The sequence below is a fragment of the Tupaia chinensis genome, unplaced genomic scaffold (assembly GCF_000334495.1).
Source record: "Tupaia chinensis unplaced genomic scaffold, TupChi_1.0 Scaffold147003_1, whole genome shotgun sequence".
In the NCBI taxonomy this organism is placed as follows: Eukaryota; Metazoa; Chordata; class Mammalia; order Scandentia; family Tupaiidae; genus Tupaia; species Tupaia belangeri.
The window spans coordinates 1,619,503-1,634,812 of record NW_006206856.1 but is presented as its reverse complement, the minus strand read 5'-3'; the positions used below and the strand labels follow the sequence as shown (position 1 = coordinate 1,634,812).

General features: G+C 53.9%; 1 protein-coding gene across 1 annotated transcript in view; it reads right to left on the bottom strand.

Annotated features, from left to right (window-relative positions):
- The window catches only part of POC1A (POC1 centriolar protein A), a 79,527-nt gene that overhangs the window by 20,126 nt on the left and 44,091 nt on the right, over nucleotides 1–15,310 (bottom strand). Inside the window, exon 10 of the mRNA XM_006169331.3 lies at nucleotides 4,237–4,380. Coding sequence (XP_006169393.1) covers nucleotides 4,237–4,380 — 144 coding nt within the window. The remainder of the gene's footprint in view (nucleotides 1–4,236; nucleotides 4,381–15,310) is intronic.

Genomic DNA, 15,310 nt, shown 5'->3' with positions numbered 1-15,310 from the left:
TACACACTTCTGAAAAATAATGTATGCATTTTATAAAACAGGTATTCCTGCAAAAGTGAAACAGTACAATCCTCATTCCAGAGTTAGAGGGCTAGGTTTCTTTTTCTTGTTCTCTTTCTTTTTGGTTTTTGTCATAGGGTGTATGCGCTTGCTCGCCAGAGAGAGACAGAGAAGTGAGAGAGAAAGTGAGAAGTCAGCCCCCTTCCCCTTGACAGGGATGGAGCCATTCTTCTTCTGCGATCTTGGGCATGCACACACATACACCTGATATGATTTTCATGCCAGTAGGGCCGGGCCTCAAACCATGGTTAGCTATGTGGGATTCCAGTGCCTTAACCACCATCCCACCTGCTGGCCCCAAGGACCGGGTTTCTTGGGTTGGCTGCACAAACCCCCAGGGCAGTTTGGCCTCCTGATCTGAGACGTCTCCTGGCCCATGAGGGCTTGGGGCAGCCACCTTGCTTGCTCGGTTGCTCAGGAGCCCTGCAAGGGCCAGCCCTGGTCCTGCTTGTCTCCTTACCTCTTCTGTCCTGCACCAAAGCTGGGGCAGCTGCAGAGTTGCCAGGGCTGGAGCCATGACAGCTCTGCTGCGCTTGCTCGCCAGAGAGAGACAGAGAAGTGAGAGAGAAAGTGAGAAGTCAGCCCCCTTCCCCTTGACAGGGATGGAGCCATTCTTCTTCTGCGATCTTGGGCATGCACACACATACACCTGATATGATTTTCATGCCAGTAGGGCCGGGCCTCAAACCATGGTTAGCTATGTGGGATTCCAGTGCCTTAACCACCATGCCACCTGCTGGCCCCAAGGACCGGGTTTCTTGGGTTGGCTGCACAAACCCCCAGGGCAGTTTGGCCTCCTGATCTGAGACGTCTCCTGGCCCATGAGGGCTTGGGGCAGCCACCTTGCTTGCTCGGTTGCTCAGGAGCCCTGCAAGGGCCAGCCCTGGTCCTGCTTGTCTCCTTACCTCTTCTGTCCTGCACCAAAGCTGGGGCAGCTGCAGAGTTGCCAGGGCTGGAGCCATAACAGCTCTGCCCCTTGCCTGACTGCCAGCCTCCCTGCCCTTACCTCCACCCCACCCCGCACAGTCAGGCGAGCTGCTCTGCTCCGTGTCTTACCAGATGGAGTCAAACTCCCAGGCTGCAGTTCATTATCCTACTGCAGAGGGCCGTGGCCTAAGGCGCGCTGTGCCCCACCCGACGTGCTATTCCCAGCTGTCTCCCGTGGCCTCAGCTGCCTGCTCCTCTTTGGGGGCCTGGCTCTGTCATCCAGAGATTCAGCCTGGGGACCTCTTGAGAGCGGGATGGGGGGGTCCTCACACAGAACAGAGGGACTCAGACACCTCTGCTTGGGAGGCCGAGGAGTGGCTCTCCTGGACAGGGAAGGGCCTCGCGCCACAGGCAGGGGATGTTGGTGCCGCCACGAAGATGCAGCCATGGCAGCAGCAGGGGCGGCACCTGGCAGCCACGGTGGGCACTGTTCGAGGAGCTTCACACGGGCCAGCAGTCATCCTGCCATGAGGCCTGTGAAGTGGGTGCTATTAATATTACCAGCTCTGAGTTCTAGGACTGGGAAAGCAAGGAACAGAGAGGTTAAGCAACTTGCCCCAGGTCATTGAGCTGGGCAGTGACGAAGCTGCTTGGAGCCACTCCTCCCAGGGGCTTGCTCAGCTTCCTGGCCTCCAGGCCTCTGCCTTACATAGAGGTGCTGTGGAAGAGGTCGCCCAAGCAGGACTGAAACTGGGTCTCTGGACCTTCACTGGTGCCGCAAGCACCCAGAGGTGGCCTTGCCATGCTCACCCCAGCCTGGTGAGGAGAGGCTGCAAGGACTGTGAGCTCAGCAGTGGGTGCCCTGCTTGTGCAGCCTGGGGGCAGGAAGCTCGTGACTGTTCAGTACACGGCTATGACTGTCGCCCCTGCAGTCTCCGTGTTCCCTAAAAAGAGGTTCTGCAGGGTACAGGCCTGGGGACCCGGTTTCCCTCTCAGAGGCCGCTCTGAAGTAGACGTCCTCATGGGCAGGGGGAACTGTGTGATGGCTTGTGGGGGTGCCATGTGGGGGTGGCCAGACACCGCTGGGCAGAGCACAGATGCAGTCAGGACCAGTGGATGGTGACGGGCACCTGCCGAGGGGCCAGCTCTTGAGGCCGATACCTACAGATCGGACCACATGGCCGGGAAGAAGGACGGCAGTGGCGGCTGGGCCCTGCCCTAGGGAACGGGTCTGCTGTGGGCCTGCTCGCTGCTGTGTGGAGCCCGAGAAGAGCTCTGGGGAAACCTCCAACCCCCAGTGGAGCTTGCCCTGGCGGCGGCTGAAACACCTCAGCTAGAGGTGCCAGGGGTACAGCTGCGGCCGAGTAAGGTCAGGTGACCAGAGACGCAAGTTCTAAAAACAGGTTGAACTTTGAGGCTTCAATTTGGGGTGTGGTCTGTGGAATCCCGTTCCCTCAGGACACACGAAGTCTCCCGAGAACCCTCCCGTCTCATGGCAGCCAGAAACACAGACGGCACTGGCTTTGCCTCTGGCAGCAGAGGACTGCCGTTTGGCTCCGCCAAGGGGCTGAACGGCATGGAGCATGACACGGGTGCCCAGAGCCGCCCAGACCCCAGCCGCAGGCCAGGGGCGGGCCTGCCCTCATCGTCTAGATGTGAGTTCCCTGACCAGTGCTGCCGTACACTCCCGACCACTGACACAGAAGCCTCCACGTGCGCCCCGAAAACACAGCGACAGGAGATGTTTGCAGCGTTACGCCCTCTGCATCCAGCACTGCTATTTTTAACCATCCTCTCAGACTTAATTTCCAATTTTATCCTGGAAAGTTCTAATTGATTCCACCCCCCTTGATCTCTCACTTGACGAGGCTGTGAAGAACGTTAGCCAGTTTCTGACGGCTTGGAAGTGGGTCTGGTTTTTAAGTCTTTGCGTGTTGCCACCCCCCCGCCCCGCCCCAGCACACGCTTTCTTCCCGGCGTGGAGAAATACCTGCACGCCGTGCCGTGCGGTCCCCCAGCCCCCATCACGGACACCTGGCCTCTCCCCTCGTGCATGCTTCCTTCCCTGGGCCCGAGGTGCGCAGTCCCAGCTGGCACTGTGACATGCCACGGGCAACGTGACACAACCTGAAGGAGCTTTCCTCTCTGCCCGAGATCCAGGGGTGGGGAAAGGAGGCCACTTCCGCTCCACTTGATTGGGACATCGGGTCCTTTGCATCTCTGTGCGGGCTGAACTAGGGCCTGTGCTTCCATGCTGCTCCCACCCCACCCTGGCTTTGACACCCCTCTTCCTCTCATGGCCCACGTCTCCCCACCACAGCCTCGTTCCATCCATACGTTAGCACAGAAGAGGGGAATCTGCAGAGTTCTAGGCTGGCGCCAAGAGCCAAGGAGACAGGAGTTGGGGGACTGTGGATCCTATCCAGCCCCCTGCCCACATCCCAGCCTTGTTCATTCCCTGGAGGTGCCCAGGGTCCCCCCTGCTGCCTGCAGGCAGGGGTGCTCCCTCTGCCAGTACCTCTATCCCCCCCTGGGGCGAGATGCCCCACTGGGCATATCCCAGTGGTGCTGGCGACCTCAGTGACATTGTGCTTTAGCTGGAACTGCCGCGCCATGAGTCTGTTACAAGCTGCCGAAGGGCGGGGACCACAGCTAGTCTCACTGACGGGAGGTCAGGGCCACAGCCAGCGTTTACTGAGTGGCCACCCAGAGCCAGGCGTGGGCCAAGCACTGTCCCAGACTCACCTCCCTAATCCTCACCGGGAACGTGGAGGCAGAGCTCACGGCCGCCCGCACATCACAGACACACCAGTACTGGGAGGAGGGAAGGGTTTCTCCAGTGTCGCTCGGAGAATAAAGACAGGTGCCAGGCTGGAATCCAGAGTCTGGGCTCTTGGAAGCCTCGACGCCCTGCTCGCAGCTCCCCAGCATGTCCCTGGAGCGCCTGCCCGGCGGAGAACAGGTGAGCTGGCAAGTGCAGCGCTCCTTTCAGTGCTCTGTGGTGGCACAGGCCAGCTCTGGGCGCACCAGGCAGGACCCAGCCTCGGTGATTCGTTGTCTAGTGGCGCGGCCAGGGCTCCGCGGGCTCCAGAAGCCAGGACCACAGGCAGGCACTGCTGTTTCACTCACCTGCACTGGACCACAGGTCCGCGATGATGGCGTGCTTTCCAAACCCCGCCTGTGGGCCACCTTCAGCTGGTACCCAGCCAGCCCAAGCGCGGATGAGCGCGAACTCGCGTGGCGGCCTACCTGGGTGAGGACGTCCAGCTGGCCCACGATGTGTTCCAGTGTGCTGGTGAGCGTCTGGGGCACGCTGACGGGCTCCTGGGGCTGGGCTTGCATCGACTCCAGGCTCCTGCCTCTGCTTGCTGGGACGGGGAAATCTGCTTCTGGCTAAAGACAGAAAGAGAGTCCCTGCATCTATTCAGTGCTTGGGGACACACTGAGGGAGGAACAGCCCCTCTGAAGAATGAAGTGGAAAACCCGCAAACTGGGGAAAACAGCTCCACGTGTCGGGGATCGCTGGGTGTGGTGGCGTGAACCTGGCTGGGCTGCGCCCACCTTTCTCACAGACGCTGCGACCGAGGAGGGTACCCAGAGTACCTGGAGGAGGTGGGCGGTGGTCCGAGGAGTGCCCTCAGGGCCTCCACCTTAGGGAGGTGGCCTGCCCCCCAGCTCTCCCCATAACTCGCCCCTGCCACTGGGCGTTTTGGGGAGCCCAGAGACTCTGAAGCTCAGCCTGGCCCTGAGCCTGTCCCTCCTCCCAGTCAGCTCAAGTCCAACCCCCATGCCCAACACAGCCACATCCAGGCTTCACTCACACCTCCCTAGGCCCCAGAAATGAGGCCCGGGGATGCGTGTGTGTGTGTGTGTGTGTGTGTGTGTGTGTGTGTATGAGACAACCCCTCAACCCTCTGGGAAAACAGACTTCTATGAATGTCCCAGCAGGACGGCTGGTGGGAGTCAGGATCCACAAGACAGGAACCCCTGGGCGGCTTCAGATAGGACTCCAGGAACGTGAGGGGCCTGGTGCTTCTGCTTGAACCCCTTCAGCCCCAAATCCAGAACAGTCAGCTTTGGGCTGGCCTCTTAGTGTGGTGGTTAATGGGAGCTGAATCCCATATGGCCAACCGCATTGTTCAAATCCTGGCTCCAGTGGCTCGAGTCCCATACCTGGTGGCTTAAACTCATGCCGGGTGCGTATGTGTGCGTGCCCAAGATCCTGAGAGGAGAATGGAGGAGAAGGGATTGCAGCACGGCCATCCCCCCGGGAGGTAACTTCTCGCTTTCTGCCTCTCCGTCTCTCTGTCCTTCTAGCGAGTGCATGTGCCCTATAGCAAAAACCTCTAAAAAAAAAAAGTATTTGTGTGCATGTGCGTGTCCCAAATCCCGGCAGTGTGGAAAAATGGAAACAGACTGCAGTGTGAACATGCCTCCCGGAGAGGTGCTTTCTCTTCCCTCTCTTTTCCTCTCTCTCCATCTCTCTCTGGTGAACACACATGCCTGTTGGCAATTAGGGGAGGGGAAGGGAAGGGAGAGGAAGGGAGGGGAGGGGAGGGGAGAGGAGAGGAGGGAAAAAGAAAAGCCTGCCTCTTGCCCTCTGCAGACGAGGCCTCCCCTGGCTCTGAAAGCGCGGTGCTGCTCAGTAGGGCAGGATGCCCAGAGCCCCGGGCCTGAGCACAGGACCAGCGGACGTCCCAGTTTTGGTCTTGGAGCCTGCAATTGGACCTCTCCTGGTGGGAATGTCATGCTCACACCTGTGGCCAGACCCAAAGCCTCAGTACCCCATAACTGCAGTCTTCCTGGGCTCTCCAGCCGTCCTGTACAGCCTGCCCCTTCCACAGCCCCTCTCCAGTCTCCGCACCTCAAGCCCAGCTCACCAGGCGCTCTCCACTGAGAACACTCTCACCCACTCTTCTCCCTGCACTCTTCTCCCAGCACCGTCTCCCACCCAAGAGGGCCTCTCCCTCCACACCCAGGACACCACAACCTCGAAACACTCAGTTACCCTGCCCCACAGAGCCACAGCTCCTCCACCTCGTGGCCCCACCTCCCAGTGGCATAGCTGGTGGGGTACATGGGCTGAGACCAGGGCCATCTAGGATGCCCACGCATGCGTCCCCAGCCAGCTCAGCCATTAGGCTGCCTGCAGACCCACCACTACTGGCTGGTGCATCTCTGAGCAGCCCAGCTCTGGGAGGATGCTCTCCCTGGACAGGTGCACCTGGGTGGCTACCAGAGCCCTTGAATAGACTCAGCCAGGAGAGAGTCCCCACCCAGCAAAGGAGGAATGTGAGGGCACTTCAGCAGGTGGAGTCCACCCGCATATTTTCCTTTACTAGGAATGTGTTCGAACCTCATAGAACACTTAGGACGTGCTGACTTAAACTGGGAAAAATGCAGGCCCTGGTGGCCGAAGAACTTGAATGTGCCATGAACCACTGGGTGTTCTCGAGAATGGGGGCAGCGCTGCACCCCTGTGCTCGTGGCCAGCCTGTCCACCAGGCACTGTGGTTCTTTGGAAGACCTTGGCCAAGGGCTAGGGTTCTTCCAGTTCTCCAGGGACCAGCACGCTTCAGATCTTGAAGCCTGGGCAAAGGCCACCCCAAAGGGGAACATTTCAGAAGTCACCAGACTTGCCAGAATGGCCTCCAGCCCACCACAGCAGCCCGAGGAGGCCTCAGCTGAAGGCAAGATCCACCACAGACCCACAGGCAGCAGTGGGTAAGAGCCCTAACTCTCTGGGCCTCTAGTTCCTTCTCTGTAAAATGGGGGTGATGACTTGGCCAGTCCTTCAAAGGTCTGGGCAGTGAGAAGTGCTTAACTGAAGCCACCAGCAGCTTTTCTTGAGAAATTTGCACAGTTCTGAGCCCACCCTTTCCAGAAGACCCCTTCCAGGCACTGAGTCTCCTCCAGGAAAGGCTACAGGACCTGTGTCAGGAGCACCAGCATCCTCATGGAGCGGGCCAGACCAGTGCTGCCCACTGCCTGGAAAGGAGGGGATGGAAATTCCAAGGGTCTCTGCAGAACGATCCAGAAACTGACAGTGCTGAGTCAAGTCTCTGGAAGCACCATGGACATCTGGGGATGGGGAAGGGGGGGGTGTCCCACTGACTTTAGCAACAGAAACCTTGCTCGTGCACCAAAGCCAAGCCAGCTCCAAGGGCATCTTAAGGACAGCAGTCAAGGCTGGCCCCGTAGCCTGGTGGTTAAGAGAGCTGGATCCCACATGGCTGGCTGTAGTTCGAATCCCAGCTCCAGAGGCTTGAAAAACACACTGGGCACTTGCACATGCATACCCAAAATCACACGGATGGAGAAATGGAGAAGAGATTACACTGTGACCACACCCCATCACGGATTCTCTCTCTCTCTCTCTCTCACACACACACACACACACACACACACACACACACACAGAGTACATGTGCCCTCCGGCAACTGGAGGAAAAAAAAGACTGCAGCCACAGGGCTCCAAAATAAAGAGCTGGCTATTAGAAGACAGGGTTGCGGAAACCATGTTTTCCCATAAACAGACGGTGTCTGCCTTTCAACAAAGGAAACTGAGGCATGAACATGAAGTGACAGACGTTCTTACCCTCAGACCCGCAGGGCTGTTTCCCCTATCCACTCTCATCAAAAGACATCGCACCACTGAACATATACCAACCTAGCAATCGCTCTCATCTACTGCCACCTACTAAGTGCCCTCGTTTAATGTCACCACACTTCATCCTTATAATGGTCCTTCACAATAGGCATGGCTCACCTTACTTTTCAGATAGAGATACCCAGAGGGGTTAAGTAGCTTGTTCTAAGTCAAACAACAGAGCTGGTATCTAAAACGAGTGCAGGCTCTTCCTGGAGAGCAGGCAGCCTCTGGGAGGTGCCACCTGCTGCAGCCAGGATCCACAGTCCTTTCCTACACCCCCGTGGGGGGCTTTCTGTCTCTCACTGTCCCTCTCTGATCAAATCAAAATAAATAAAGTTAAAAACCACCACCACCACCACTTGTCATTGGACTTAGAACCAACCAATAACCCGAGATAACTTCGTACTGAGATTCTTACTTAGATCCGTAAAGACTCTTTCTCCAAGGTCACATTTATAGATTATGAAGGTTGAATATAGACTTATCTTGGGGGGGCAGGGTTACCATTCAGCTCACTACAAAATGCTAAATATAAATCTGACAACATATGTGCAATCTGTATGCTGAAATCTACAAAACACTGATGAGGCAAATCGAAGGCACGTACCACGGAAGAGATACACTATGTTCATGAATTACAGGGCCAGTGTTGATGTCAGTCCTCTCCAAAATCATCTATAGGCATCAAGAAGTTAGTTCTAAAACTTATATGAAGGCCCAGCCTCTGCGATGCAGCCAGCAGCTTATGGAGTGCAGAGCTGGAAGCCACATGCTGACTGTGCTTTGAGTTCTTGCCCCAGTCAGCCTGAAAACCCACCAGGTACATGCACGTGCCGGAAACTGTAAGGAGAGGGATCACACTGTGACGAAACCCTGGGGAGGGTACCCCATTCCCTTGTGCATATACTCTACCATGAATAAAAACAAATATTCAAATTTATATGAAAAGGTATTATTTTCATCAACTGCTGGAACTGGATCGCCATACACAAAAAGATCAACTTTGGTACACACCTTATACCATGTACACAAATTAACTCAAAGTGGCTCATAGACCTAAACATAAAACCTAAAACTATAAAACTGGTACATTTTACATTAAAAAAATTTTTTTGGGGGGGAGAGGTTTTTGCAATAGGGCACGTGCGCTCACCACAAAGACAGAGGGAGACAAACAGACAGAAAGTGAGAAATCACTCCCCATGGGTGATGGCCATGCCACAATCCTTTCTCCTCCTGGGATCTTGGGAATGCAAGCACATGCAGCTAGCGTGAGTTTAAGCCAATGGGCCAAGGACTCGAACTGCAGTCAATGACATGGGAGTCCGGCGACATAGGCATTACGCCAACTGCTGATCCCAAAATTGGTACATTTTTAATCTGACACATAGGAAGAAATCTTTGTGATTTTTTTTTTTTTTTTTGAAGAGAGAGATTTTTGCTATAGGACGCGTGTGCTCACCAGAGACAGAGAGACAGAAAGTGAGGGGAATGGCCATGCCACAATCCCTTCTCTATTTTCCTCTCGGGATCTTGGGCATGCATGCACATGCATCGGCATGAATTTTAAGCTGCCAGGTCCGGGACTCAAATTGTGGTTGACTACATGGGAGTCCAGCAACATAACCATTACTCCATCTGCTGTTCCCAATCTTCGTAATCTTGAGGTAAGCAAAGATTCTTTAGATGTGATACCCAAAGCATGATTCATAAAAGAAAAAACTGATAAAATGAACTTCATGAATATCCAGAACTTCTGGGCTGACTGTAGCACGAGAGAAACTAGATCCTATAGGGCGACTGTGGTTCAAATCCCAACCCGATCAGACTGAAAGAGGCCACGCGTGCACGTGAGTGCACAAAATCTGATGGGCTGAGGGCTGGAGGGATTGTAGTGTGACCAGACCCTGTGGGAGGTGCCTCTCCACTCTCCCACACATGCACGCACACACTCTCATGAATAAAGAAAACACTTCAAAAATTCTCCTCTTGGAAGAACACTGTTAAGAAAATAAAAAGACAAACCTGACTGAGATAAATTACTTGCAAATCACATATCTAGTAAAGGACATATATTCAGAATACACAAAGAACTTTCAAAACTGAACAAGAAGACAACAAAAAAAATCCAATTTAAAAAAGCAACAGATTCAAACAAATGTTCACCCAAGAAAATACAAGATGGCAAACGAACACATAAAAAGATACTTTGTATCATTAGCCATTAGGGAGATGCAAGTTAAAGCAGCAGGCCATACTGCTCATTTGACACGCCTGTTTTATAATGGCCTTAGGTTAAAAAGACTGACCCTCCAAGCGTTGGTGAGAAGCTGAAGAAATCTGAACTCTCATACGCTACTGGTGCAAATTTGGGATGGTCCAGCCACTTTGGAAGGCAGTTTTTGACAGTTAAAAGGTTAAACATATAATAATTTTTTTTTTGGAGAGGTTTTCGCTACAGGGTGTGTGCGCTCGCCAGACAGACAGAGAGAGACAGAGAGACAGAAAGCGAGAAATCACCCCACCCCCGGGGGATGGTCACACCGCAATCCCTTCTCCTCCATTCTCTTCTCAGGCTCTTGGGCATGCACGCACACGCGCCCGGTGTGAGTTTTAAGTCACCGGGTCCAGGACGCGAACCACGGTTGACTACGTGGGAGTCCAGCAACACAGCCATTACACTAACTGTTGGCCCCAAACATATAATAATTATATGTTAAACATATGACATATATGTTCCAGCTATTCTTGTAGATGATTATCCTAGAAAAACAGAAGCGCCCGCACACACACACATGCACACAACACACCTTATACACACAGGAATATACATACGTACGTGAAAGTCGCAGTGGCTGTATTTGAAATAGCCAAAAATGGAAAATAACCCGAATGGCCACCAACAGGTAGGCAGATAAACGAACTGTGCATATCTATTTGACGGAGTGCTATTCGGCAACAAAAAGGAGTGCGCTACTAGTACATGTACCAACATGAGTCAATCTCCAGATCATTAGGCGGAGTGAAAGAAACCAGACCAAAAGGCGTATGTAATGGTGCAATTCCATTTATAGCAAAGTCTTAAGAATACAAACTAATCTATAGTGACAGGAAGCAGATTAGAGGTTGCCTGGGGCAGGAGGTTGAGGGGACCGATAGACTACCAAAAGACACAAAGGAATTTCAGAAGGATGATGGATATATTCTTCTTCTGTTTTGCTAGAGGGCAGTGCACTCAGGAGAGAGACGGTGAGAGAGATCGAGGCAGAGAGAAGAAAGCACCCCCAAAGGGGAATAGTCATCCTACACGCCCTTCTCCATCTCTTCCTCCTTTCAGGGTTTGGAGCAAGCATGTGCACACATCTGGGGTGTTTCTCAAGGCACTGGGACCAGGACTCGAACTCTGCAGTCAGGCATGTGGGATCCAGCTCCCTTAGCCAGCGGGAGAAGATGGACATATTCTATCTTGATTATGGTGATTATTACATGGCTGGATCTGTCGAAACTCACAGCGCTATTCATGTTTTAAAATGGTCAAAGCCATTATTTGTACATTACAAAGTCTGTCCCCTACACCCTCCCAAAAAAGGATGCACTTACAACTGAAATGCCCCAGGATGCCAGCCTACCCATCATGTGACATGCCTGACACTAACCTCCTCACTGCCACTCCGCACCCAAGGAGAAAGTCACCGCCTCTCCTCAGGCTAAACCGAGCTAAATCCAAGGTGGAAGACCCCAGGTAAGGCCCATCAGAGCCACTTTTGGTCTGGGAACTGTAGTTTCCAAATGCAGAAGGCCAGAGTCCCATTTCATTACAGTTTAATTCCTAACAAAAGCCTCAGTCTCCCTGCTGGGAGTTGAGAGAGTCACAGAGGCCCCCAGGCAGGGTCTCCCCGGGGCTGTCCTTGTTTGTAGAGTGCCAGCCTCAGCTGCTCAAGGGTCTGCAGGCAGCTTGACGCTCAGGAACAAGGTGTGCACATACCTGGTGAGCAGCCAGCAATGGCTACGCCTGACCACGACGTGCCATGAGCCAAATGACAGAGCGCCCCCTCTGGTGGGTGAAGTGGATGACTATGAACACCTGCTCAAGGTGGAAACTCCTCCATTTCTTTTTCTCTCTAACACTGGACCTTGCCTTCTGTCCATCTGCTCCTGAGCTGAATCTCTGTAATGGACAAATGTGTCTAGGAACTGGTCCACAGCTCAAGTCTAGGTCAGAGAGGGGAGAGGGAGGTAACCCAGGGCCAAGAGTTGGGCTGTCTCACTGGTTCCCAGACCCTGGCAGGTGGCCTGTCTGGACACTGCCCAGCTAAACACCTACGCATGTCACAGCTTTTCAAGGTGGGGCCGAGTGCAAGCTTGGAGGCTGGATAGACGTGGAGCACACACTCACGTGCACATACACACAATCCTTTTTTTTTTTTCAGCCTAATTTGTCATCATACTGTTCATTGCACAGTCTGCTGAGTGAGGATAAGGGGCCTCACAGACACGAGCCTTGGCCTTGGGTATCTGGCTCTGACGATGTGTCCTCATCCAAAACCAACAGGCTCCAGGTCTGCCTGCCTCCATGTGGGCCAGACCTGGCCCTGGGCAGGACAGAGCTCATGGGCTCACCCTCCTGGCCAGTGTCTTATGGGGAAAAGGCAGGGCTGTTTTCTTAAAGCTCAAAGGAAACCTGGGGCTGTGTCCACCACACGTATTTGCAGATTACATATACTGCTGCCTCTGTGCCCTGTAATTTAGGGTTCCGGCCGGGAATCCAAGAGAGGAAACTTCTGGTTCTAAACACAGCCCTGGACACAGGAGAAATTCTGGTTTCTGAAAACATGGACTTGTTTGGCAGGCTTGCCAGTGTTCTTCCAAGCCATGCGAGCCGAGTATGGGGTTTGGAGCACACGGGGTACCTATGCGTGCTCCCCATGCCAGGCTCTGAGAAGGGCATGGGGCTGGGCCACCTGTAAAACCTCAGTGACAGGGATCAGCAGTTGGTGTAATGGCTGTGTTGCTGGACTCCCATGTAGTCTTCTGTGATTTGATTCCCAGACCCAGTGGCTTAAACTCACACTGGGTGCGTGTGCATGCATGTCCAAGATCCCGAGAGGAGAATGGAGGAGAAGGGATTGCGGCATGGCCATTCCCCCTGGGGGGTGATTTCTCGCTTTCTGTCTCTCTCTGTCTTTCTGGCGAGAGCACACGCCCTATATAGCAAAAACCTCTCAATCAATCAATCACCTCAGCGACATAGACATGGGGCCTGGGCAAGCACAGAGACTCAGAGCCCCAGACTGCAGTCAGGTCTGAGCCAGTCCTTAACGCCCCCCAGCCCCACCGATGGGAAACCAGGAGGGCGTCCTTGGCACTAGGAATTGTGATGGGATTGAGGACGAAGAGTGCAGCTAAGCTGGCACATGTTGGTAGATGCTGTTTCTCTAAGACCAAGGCTACATGGGAAGCTCTGGTTCAAATCCCAGCTCACCCTAAAAATGCCGGGCATGGTGGTGCATGGTAGTGGTCCTGGCTACTTGGGAGGCTGAGGTGAGAGGATCAGATACAGTGAGACCCTGTTAAAAAATACCCTGCTCTTTGAGACTAGCAGTTGGCGTAATGGCTATGTCGTTGGACTACCACGTAGTTGACGGTGGTTTGAGTCCCAGACCCAGTGTGTCTTGTACTCACACAGGGCGCGTGTGCGTGCGTGCCCAAGATCCCAAGAGGAGAACGGAGGAGGGGGGATTGTGGCATGGCCATCCCCCTGAGCGGTTATTTCTCGCTTTGTGTCTGTCTGTCTTTCTAGCAAGTGCATGTGCCCTATAGCAAAAACCTCTCCAAAAAAAATTTTAAAAAATTAAAAAACCTGCTCTCTCCCTTCTCTCTCTCTCAAAAAAAGGGGGAGGGCAGGCTCTGGGGCTCAGTGATTAAGTCCCATGTGGCTGACCCCTTGGTTTGAGTCCTAGACCCAGCAGCTTGAGAAACACACAGAGTGCATGCACGTGTGCATCCAAAATCCTGAAAGGTAAGATGTGAAGGAAGAGTGGTGTGACTCTGGACTCTTGCCTGCCACACACAGAACCGGTGCTGGTCCAGGCCCACCTCTCACGGAGGAGGTCCCCACCCTTCTTCCCTACCAGGCTTTGAGGGCTCAGAAAAACAGGCCCCAGCCTTTAGTGCTGAAACCGTCTAGGTCAGCACACCTGTCACAGCCAGAAACACAGTGGGCACAGCACGGAGGGGTGAGGTCAGTCACACAGAGGTGGGGCAGGGCAGGGCGGGAGGGCCCAGGCCTCCCACGGCCCATGGAGGAGGGAGGCCCATCCCTGGCCAGGACCCCGCTGCAGCTGGCAGTCCACCCTCGAGTTCCTGGAGCAGCCCCAGAAATACTGACAGCAGACTGTCCCGCCCTTGGGCACCATGATGGCGCTGGCGCCTGTGTGCTCGGTGAACACGCGTGTGGCCCCTTGTTCACTTCAGTCCCACAAACATTCCGAAGGGCCCACGACAGCCTGGTGCCAAGCCTCTCAGGGTTACTCACCCCTACCTGGAGACAGAAGTGCCTCAACTGAGTTACCTGAACCAGTAAACACCTGAACCGAGGCACCCTGGGGGTGGGGACAGATGAAGGATTCTGATAAAGCCCAAGTGTTGACTGTGGGTTTTTTTTTTTTTTTTTTTTTTAAATCAAACTGCTTTGAACTAATTTTAAACTTGGAGAAAAATCGCAAAAAATAGTACAGAGAATTTCCATATATCCTTCTCCCAGTGTTAACATCTTACATAACCAAAGATAGTGAACGGACCAGGAGATTACCAGCGAGACTAGGAGATTACCAGTAACCAACCTAAGGACCCCAGCAAGCTTCACCAGCCCTTCTCCTGGAGGCCTGAGGTCCTGGTGCTTCAGAATCCCACCTCGCATTCCACGTTGTGCTTATTATGTGCTGGTCAGCTTCTCAGTCCTCCCTTGTCTTTTACGACCTTGAACTCAGGGAAGAACACTGATCCGTTATCGTGCCAACTGTCCATCAGTGTGGGTCTGTCTGATGCTCATCGTGATTGGATTCAGGTATAAATTTTTGACACCACCACCGAAGGGACGCGCAAGACAGCGTGAGGTCCATGTGGACAGGACTTATCGCCGGTGGTGGTGACCTTGATCAGCGGTGACACTGACCTCTCTGCCGGGTTTCCCCAAGTGACTGTTTCCCTGTACAATCTGGGGGCATTGTGGCTTTTTAAAACGAACGTGTTGCTGTCATGACAAACTGCGGTGTCGGCTTGTTGACGGCTGCAGCTGCCCCCCAGATGAGAGGCATCTAATGAAGATGAGAGGCAGAGCCGACGTCTCTGGGAGCCGCGGAAGCTCTCTCGGTGACAAAGAGGGACAGTAGCGGTTTATTTATAGATCCACTTGAAGACAGCTCATTGTAGCTACTGGAGTTGAATTTTTAAAGCATCGGGAACAAAGGCTGGCTATTTTAAACCCTCCTTGCACTTAGTTCAATGGAGAGCGTTAGAGCCACCAAGCACACCCCAGGCAGCGCTCCGCAGCTCGGTAATTCACATTTTGTGCACATCACAGGACGCGAGCAAAGCCTCCAACACAGATAACCAGGGCGGGCTCTGCCGTACCCACAGAGGCGGCGGGCCCCACCCTGGCCGCAGCCTCCC